The sequence below is a fragment of the Fukomys damarensis genome, unplaced genomic scaffold (assembly GCF_012274545.1).
Source record: "Fukomys damarensis isolate Sample0158 unplaced genomic scaffold, DMR_v1.0_HiC HiC_scaffold_30, whole genome shotgun sequence".
Classification (NCBI taxonomy): domain Eukaryota; kingdom Metazoa; phylum Chordata; class Mammalia; order Rodentia; family Bathyergidae; genus Fukomys; species Fukomys damarensis.
Window position 1 is genome coordinate 6,051,751 of NW_022900942.1, and position 8,437 is coordinate 6,060,187.

An 8,437-nucleotide genomic window follows, 5' to 3' on the forward strand; every position below is an offset into this window, starting at 1 on the left:
TACTAAAAGTATTGGCCTTGAAACCAAAGGTAACTTTTGCTTTAAATAAGATACTGAAGAGAATGAAAAGACAACCCACAAACTATGAGGAAAATGCACAAGCACACATCTGAAAAGAACTGATATCTACCATATGTAAAGAGCTGTCAGAAGTGAACAGAGAGAATACTTGACCTAATAAAAACACAGGCAGAGATGCAACATTAGTCACCAGACAAATAGGAATCAAAGCCATGGTGAGGTTCTAGTATATACTAGCTAGAATGGCAAAGACTGAACAAAAAGCTGACACCACCTCATGGGATATGAAGTCCACAGTTGTGGACATAACTGTGACTCTTCCATGCTGCTGTGTCTGATGATTGACACCACCCTGGAGTGGCAGGGCGCAAGTACATGGACAAGCATGCTGTGTGCAGGACAGACACTGTACTACAGGGGTCAAAGTGTGTCATGGGCAGCCACACTGGGGGCTCTGCACCTTCAAGTCCTCATCTCCCTCCAGGATAAGAGCCCAGAACAGAACCAGGGGCAGATTCCAGAATGGTGGCAGCCACTATGCCTTGTGCAGCACTGCTCCTAAAGGCCAGTGTGCCTTTTGAGGAAACTTGAGGTGAGGTCAGAGACACCCACAGTGTCTCCAAGGACCTCTGACCCATCCTTGCTGAGATGCCCCAGCCCTGCCACAGTGGTTACTTTGTCATGGTTTCCATCAAGAATCTCTGCTCAGGAACGCCCTTTGTACCTCCTTTTAATGGGAGGGGGAGGGATTAAATTCTACTTCCACCTTTTTTTTTTTTTTGGTACTGGGGATCAAACTCAGGTCCTTGTGCTTTTGAGGTGGGTGGTGGCACCACTGAGCTAAATCCCCAGCCCTCACCATTTTTTCATGCATTCTTTGTAATCTTCATTTTCAGACTCTAATGTGAGGAATTCTACTTTCCATATTAGTTTTGACCCAACCCTTCATTTTTATATAAGGAAAAAAACTTAACTATAAACCTCTTTCCTTAGTAGACAATATTACTCACTCTGGTTGACATAAAAATGATATATTTATTTAAACTTAGACTAATAGAATGCATAATTTCTATAAGATGTCATCGGGCCAGAGGTCCAAGGCTATAGATGAAAGCTCAAAATTCCTCTCACATAGGTGTCCAGGGCATGGGACAGCTGGCAGCCCAGCACACAAGGCCTGGGGGTGTGGGAAATTACCCTTAATCTCTTCTGGTTACCCTTGAGTTGGCCATCCAAAGAACTATTATGTCTGTCCCTACTGTATTCACTGTACTATGAGTACAGCAAGGGGTCTGTGTAATGAAAAATCACTAACCTCTTATTCTGGTCTTTAGGCTTCTTTCTTTTCTTTTGGGGGGGAGGTGGGTACCAGGGATTGAACTTTGGACCTATGCCTATCTCCAGACCTACATTCCCTTTTTTGGTACCGGGGATCGAACTTGGGCCCTTGCGCCTGCAAGGCAGTCCTAGGTTCCTTTTTCAGTGACTGCTAGTTTTACACACATTTCTTATCTACTTGGAAATCTCTTGGAGAAAGGTGGGAGAGCTCCAGGGAAGTGGGGCTGCACTGTCATGGTGCATGGCCAAGGTTTGACGTGGTTTCCAACACCATCGTTGGACCTCTCTACTTTTGCCATCTTCACACCCAGAACTGGACCGGGAAGGGCAGAGGGATGTGGTCCCCGGCTCCAGTGGCCGAGCATGTGTTCCTGACTGGGAATCATAGTTGTCTCTTGCCCTGAGGCCAGAGAGGACTCTTTGCAAATTCAGATCACTAAGTGACAGCAGTGTGCTGGGAATTTGCCTACCCTGCCGCCAGTGTTTCACAGCAGTGCTGCTTCTCTTTTCTCCTCAGAGGCCACAAGAGGAAGCTGAACGACGAGGATGCTGCCAGTGAGTCCAGCAAGGAGTCCAGCAATGAAGACGAGGAGGGCAGCAGCTCTGAGGCAGATGAGATGGCAGCAGCACTGGAGGCCGAGCTGAATGACCTTATGTGACTTCGGTTCCACTTCACGTGCCCTGTGCCAGCCCTTGGTCCCCTTTCTCCACAAAGACTTGTATTTTCTAGAGCTCCGCACACAAAAGCACATTATTTTGCAGAAACAGGTGTTTTTAAGAGGTTTTACTATAGGAAAGTCTACTTTTTTAAGTGACAGAGCATTATGGGAATCGGTGTGCTATGCCAAAGAGCTCAGCAGAGCCTCGCATGTAGTTGAGACTGGATTTTTGTGGTTTCTTGTCACATAGTAAGGGTTATTTTCCTTTGGGGGATCCCTTTAAATACCACAGTATATTCTTTCGGGTGAAGACTCTGGGAGCGCCAGTAAGACTCAGAATGATGTAGCGAGAACCTGGCATCTTGTCTTGCTGCTTCACAGCTGAAGCTGAAGTTCTGAAGGATGTTTAAATGACACAGCCATGTACATGTGTACAGAACAGCAAGAGCTACAGACAACCTGTGAGCCTCCAGCTGACTCCATGTCCCTCAGAGGACACACAGGTGACCAAGGGCCCCAGCACAGGTGCTGCCAGTGGCCATATCCTCCCATCATGCGTGTTTTGATGAAGGGGGGCTTCCCTCTTCTTGGGTGGCCTTACACTTCTTGGAGAGATCTGCTGTAAAGTTTTTGTATATCTATTTCATATTTGACCCATAAAACAGATTTTTCTTTCATTTAATAAAAGTCCCTTTGCATGTTCTCTTGGGGTGCAGTGGGGTAGTTAGAAGGACCCTTTCTCCAGTTTTCTCCTCCGCTTGTCTGATGGATGCCTTGTTGGGAATGAGGGTGACCATCTCTCAGCCAGTTTCTTGTCAAAATTTAAAAAACAGGAAACATAGCACACTAAGAAGCTATGAAGAGTTAGCAGTGCCTTAGAAGTCTAAACAAAACAACTAGTTGAACTTACTCTCTTAAGCCGCTCCATGACTGTTACTCTGTTACGTGGGAAAAATTTTTTAAAGCTGGCAACAAAACATGAAGAATACCAAGAGTCATTGTTACTTTTGATTATTAGAGTAACAAAAAGTTAACTCAGGAAACAGCTCTGACCAGAACCTCCTGCCTGTAGTTGGAGTGAGTTAATCCAGCTACACATCCACCAGACCTTTGACATGGCTGCCACTAAAATCATTCAAGGTCTGGCTCACGGGCCACCCATGGTGGGTTCTGTCTTCACATCATACTCTGAGATCTTGGGCCTTAGTGGCACCTACCACCTCTTCAGAGCCTGGTCCCTGCTAAGCTTTGGAGTGTAAAGGGAGAAATCCAGAGCCCACATGGGTCCATGCAGCCATGGCCAATGACCAGGGCCTGTCCTGTGTGGAAGACAATCACAGGTCTGGTACTGAAGCCAGGGTGAGCTTTTGGGGTTTTTTGTTTGTTTGTTTTTTGTTTTTGTACCTGGGATCGAACTGGGGGACCTTGCTCTGTCAAAGCAGACAGCGGCACCACTGAACTAAATCCCTAGCCCTGTGTGAGTATTTCTTAAAGACATCACTGCAGGACTGCAGCCAGGGGACCATACCCAAGACAGATTGGCCACCACTGCCAATTGCCAGCAGGGTCCTGGGCACAGCCCCACAGTGGTCCGCCTCACCTGGTCATCTGCTCAGTGGTGTCTTCGCTGATGTTAGTGATACATCTCTACCATTTCTGTGTGACCCCACTGAAAAGTATTTTAACATAGCGAACCCAGACCCCTGTCTTTCGAGATGAGTGAAGAGAGGCTGGGCCTTCCCTCCTGCACATAGGAGCAGTGGGATTATCACACACGCTGGGCACCGGGAGGGGCCAACTGGGCCCCCTGATGTACATCTGTTCTCCACCCTCTGCCCTTGTGTTTGAGGTAGGACCTAGCATGGGGCACATCTACACCAGTCACTTAAAGGGGACTTGCCCTGCCTGCCTGTTCGGCCCGCTTTACCCAGCATCTAGGGGAGTGGCTGGGCAGGCGGGAAGCTAGGTGTTAGAAGACCCCAGGCCATCTGCAGCTTCTGCCTCTGACAGGATCAGCCATGTGTTCTCATGACCCTGTGGGGTAGCTCCCATGCTCAGCTGCCCAGTAGTTCCCTGACCTTGGGGACACTGAGCCTCCCCTTCCTACTGTTCCTGCACAATTGTGATGGTCCGAGGAGCTACAGACATCCTACACGAGGGCCTGGAATGGCTCTGTGGCCCAAGTTCAGAACATACTCTCTGCGTCATGCAAAGAGCTACTGGATTTTTGAGGGAAATGTTAAATATTGAATCTGTGCAACTATTCCAAATAAAGTCTCTTCTAGGAAAAAATAACAGGAAACCTGAACTTGCTTCCTGAGCATAACTTCTCTGTCAAGTCTTAGGCCTAAAATGGCTAGAAGGAAATTTGTAATAAAAAATCTGACAAGAGAACACTACATAAATAGGTAATAAACTTTATAGATTATTTCCAGAACTTGAAAGTCTGTAACTAAAGTTTAATGAAGAATTCTTTTTTTCTCTCTTGTTTAGGAAATGGAATATTGACGTTTCATATAACAACAGGAATAGATTTCATACCCAGAGCTTTTCATGCTAAGTTTTCAGAACACCGGGAGTGCTGATCTTCGCATGCACTGCTGCGGTCGGTGCAGATAGGAGGCAGGGCCATGGGGCTCCACAGACTCCCATCCAGGGACTGGGAGTTGTACAGTTGTGGGCTTCGATACGTGTGTAAAGTACCCACCATGACAGTGTCATGCCAAATCATTTCACTACCTTAACATTCTGTGTCCCACCCATGTGTCCCTGACCTCTAGCCCCTGAAAGCACTTGTCCTTTTACTGTCCTCCTAGTTTTGTCTTTACCAGAAAGGCATGCAATTGGTATCATAAATGTGTAGTATTTCAAGACTGACTTTTTTCACTTACTAAAATGCACGTACGTTCTTCATGGCATGATAGCTCATTCTTCTTAGCACTGGTATTTTATCATCTGGATGGTCCTCAGCTGATTTATCCATTCACCTCCTAAAGAACATCTAGGTTGTCCAGGTTTCGGCAATTATAAAAAACAAACAAAAACTGCTCTTAACATCCATGTGTAGGTTTTGTGATAAATGCCAGGGTGCACAATTGCAGAACAAATTGTAGAGAATTGGTGCAATTTCTTTAAATATTTGTCCACCAGTGAGAAACCATCTGGGCCAGGTACTCTTGATTGTTTCTTATTCTGCATCCTGGCAATTGTGTGAGCGTCCATTTCATGTAAGTTTTCAAGCCTGGGCATAGAGTTGCTCACCATATTCCTTTGTTCTTTTAATGACCATGGGATTGGAGTGATGTCCCCACCTTCTTTTCATAATTTGCATGGATGGAGGCTTATCAATTTTTTCTCTTCAGAGAATCAGCTTTTTGTTTCATTTGTTTTTCTTTATTCATTTCCTGTTTTTAATTTCATTGATTTCTGCTCTAATTTTTATTATTCCATCTAGTTACTTTGAACTGATTCGTTCTAGTTTCCTAAGGTGTGACCTTAAATTTAAGCTTTAAAACACAGTGTATAGAGCCCAAGCCCTGAGATATCTGGAGGGCCATGCTGACATGGGCTGCTGGCCAAGCCAGGGCACCGAGCCCACAGAGGGAGTGCATGGCCTCGCCAACCCCACACCTGGGACTTTGGTGACTGAGCCCTGTGATCTCCCTGGTGTGACCTTCACCCACTGGACTTGGACTTCAAATATGACCCCAGACCTGCCCGCCACCTTGGAGGGTCTACTCCCCTCCCAGCCAGCAAGATACCAATTCTCAAGCAGCTGGCGTCCAGCTCGTGCACTCCAAGTGCCGTTCCCATGTGAACCTCACAGAGACAATCAGTGCTCCTCTGGGTGACTTCCACCACACCATGCATGTGGGCCGGGCTGGGGTACCTTTGGGGACACCTCTTTCCTCAACAGCAAGGCAGGTGACCCTGACTGTAAGTCCCTGGATGAACAGACTTTCTCTTCTTCGTCTTCTAAACACAGCCTCCTGCCCCAGAAGTTCCAGGGTCACAAGCAGTCACAGTCCTGACCTGGGGGACTGGGGGCAGAGAGATATGCTGGGCTCCCTTCAGGACTTAACACTCTTTGTCAAGAATGCCATGTCCCTGCTGCAGCTCAACGATAAAGAGACCTCAGAGAAGGGCTCCAGCAAGCTTCCCAAGAGCCTGTCATCCAGTGCTGTGAAGAAGTTGGGCGCTGGGAATGGCATCAGGAGGAGGCCGGTGCCGGGGAGCTGGGGCCCTGCCAAATGGGGCCATGGGTCCCCACTCCCTGGACCCCCTCCTTGACAAGCAGGCCTTTGGGGACCTGACAGATCTGCCCATTGTGCCCAAGGCCAGCTATGGGCTGAAGCATGAGGCGTCCATCATGTTCTTTCACAATGACCTTGGGCCCTCCATGCTGGGCGATTTCCTCATATCATGGACAAGAAGGAGTGGGACCCTGAGGCGGATGGTGGCACTTACCACGTGGATGAGGACCTCTGGCAGGGTCACCCAGGCTCCCCCTTTGGCGAGGACCTCCCACGCTCTGGAGGAGAAGGGGTGGGCAGCAGCAGCTGCCAGCCCCGTCTCAGCCTGCCATGTAGGCAGCCCCACCACGAGAGAAAGCAGCTCCCTCTCCTGCTCCACACTGGGTGTCCTGGAGGAGCACAGCCTGGCCTTCTGGAGGCCGGACAGAGCCCAGGCCACTGTCCTGAGGCAGCCTGACAAGGAGTTCATGGACAAGGAGGAGGAAGATGAGATCCGAAATGAGGTGGTCAGAAAGCAGCTGGAGCTCTGAGCTGTATCTTATCCCTGCTCCCACCCCTGTGACCTTTGACCTTACTGTGCAAGAGGCAGCCTAGGACCTAGTGGGTGAGGGGCTCAGGATTTGGGGAGCTGGCCTAGGTGCACACACCTGCTCTGCGCAACGGCGTGGATCCAGACTGTGTTCTCCGAGCAGGAATTTCTTTTCTTCTTGGCCTCCTCTTTCTCCGCTCTGGCCCAAAATGGACACCACATATTACCCTGAGTGCCTGCCTTGGGCACCCTTTGCAGGTAGCCAGAGGTAGCTTACTCCATGGCCAGAACTGTTGGCTCTCCCCTTTCTCTCCTGGTGTTCCTGCTGTGACCCCAAGCAGGTGTGCACAGCAGGAGGAAGGGGGTGATCTCTCACCCGATCCCCTCCAGCTCCTTTCTTGGCTCCTGCTCCAGCAGCCTGAGCCCCTGGGAGATAGACTGGAGCAGGGGACCAGCTGTGAACCAGACACTAAACACAGGCCCTTGCAGAGGAGAGGACAGGATGGTGACGGATGAGTTTCCAAGGAGGGGCCCTTCCCACATAACACGAGGAACAGGGCTGGGGCCGCGCCCTGTGGGTGTGTTTGTTCTTTGTTATTATTATGTTTAAATCCTTATAGAGCAATATTTGGGACAGTGTTAAATAGAATGGAATCCTTTTAGAAAACCTTTATACCAGGTCCCCTCCTCTTGGAAGCTACAGTGACTGTTAGTATTCTCTGACTGGGCAACTCCTGTGTCAGAGAAACCAGCCTAACCTGAACTGTGGTGGCGGATGCATTCTTTTAACAGCTGCAGGAGGCCAGTGTAGACTTCTGCAACATGATTATTAAAAAATAATATATCATGGGTGGTGGCTGTGTTTGGACTCTCGCCCTGTGTGGAACATTTCCCTTCCTTTCTCAGACCCTCCCCCACTGTGGAGGCCTGGGCCCCAGGTGAGGGTTGACAGACTTAGCAAAAAATGCACTAAACAAAAACCAGAAAGCTGAAATAAATTTGAATTTCGGGTAAATTAGAATTAGTATAGCCCATGCAATATTTGGAACATTCTTCTGCTAAGGAGTTGTTTTTCTGAAATTTGGGTTTTGCTCCTTCCTCTGAAACTCTCTACCCAGGAGATTGAGTAGAGGCTGGGGTATGAGCCCCAGGGGTGACACTGATTATTTTTCCGTCCTGGGAATAGGCTGACGGGTTCTGACGCTGCTTGGTCAGAAGGAAGAGGGGAAGAGAGAACTAACTACAGTACTAGGGGTCCTGGCCATCAAGGGGTGGTGGACCTGGCAGGACCCTGACTCTGAGACACTAACCTGGCTCCTGACTTGTGCGGCCATTTCTGGAAGCTTAGCTCCCTCAGCGGTGGAATCACAGATCTATCCTGCCCCATGAGTGGACCTCGGCACCAGTCCAGGTCAGTTCCAGCTCTAAACTGTGTATTTTCTCATATTGTTAAAGCAGCAAGGAAACATTAAAAAGCCCTCTAGCAAAAAAAAAAAAAAAATCAATAAAATAAAATAAAATGCAGTGTGTATTCAATGCTATACATTTCCCTCTAAGCACTGCTTTTGTTGCATCTTACAAATTTTGATAAGTTCCTTTTTTCATTTCGCTGAAATACTTTTCATTCCTCTTTTGAC

At 48.3% G+C, this 8,437-nt stretch overlaps 1 protein-coding gene and 1 pseudogene across 4 annotated transcripts in view; both read left to right on the forward strand.

Annotated features, from left to right (window-relative positions):
• The window catches only part of LOC104872971 (RNA polymerase II subunit A C-terminal domain phosphatase), a 52,818-nt gene extending 50,359 nt beyond the window's left edge, over nucleotides 1-2,459 (forward strand). For 3 of the 4 annotated variants that reach the window (XM_033757343.1, XM_033757344.1, XM_033757346.1), the window contains one exon: nucleotides 1,877-1,998. In XM_033757343.1, the coding sequence (XP_033613234.1) occupies nucleotides 1,877-1,918 (42 nt within the window). In that variant the 3' untranslated portion in view covers nucleotides 1,919-1,998. Of the gene's footprint in view, nucleotides 1-1,876 lie in introns of all 4 variants that reach the window. The other variant, XM_033757345.1, reaches the window with a different exon arrangement.
• Nucleotides 2,460-5,685: 3,226 nt separating this feature from the next.
• LOC104871059 lies at nucleotides 5,686-7,749 on the forward strand (annotated as a pseudogene).
• The last annotated feature ends 688 nt before the right edge of the window (nucleotides 7,750-8,437 follow it).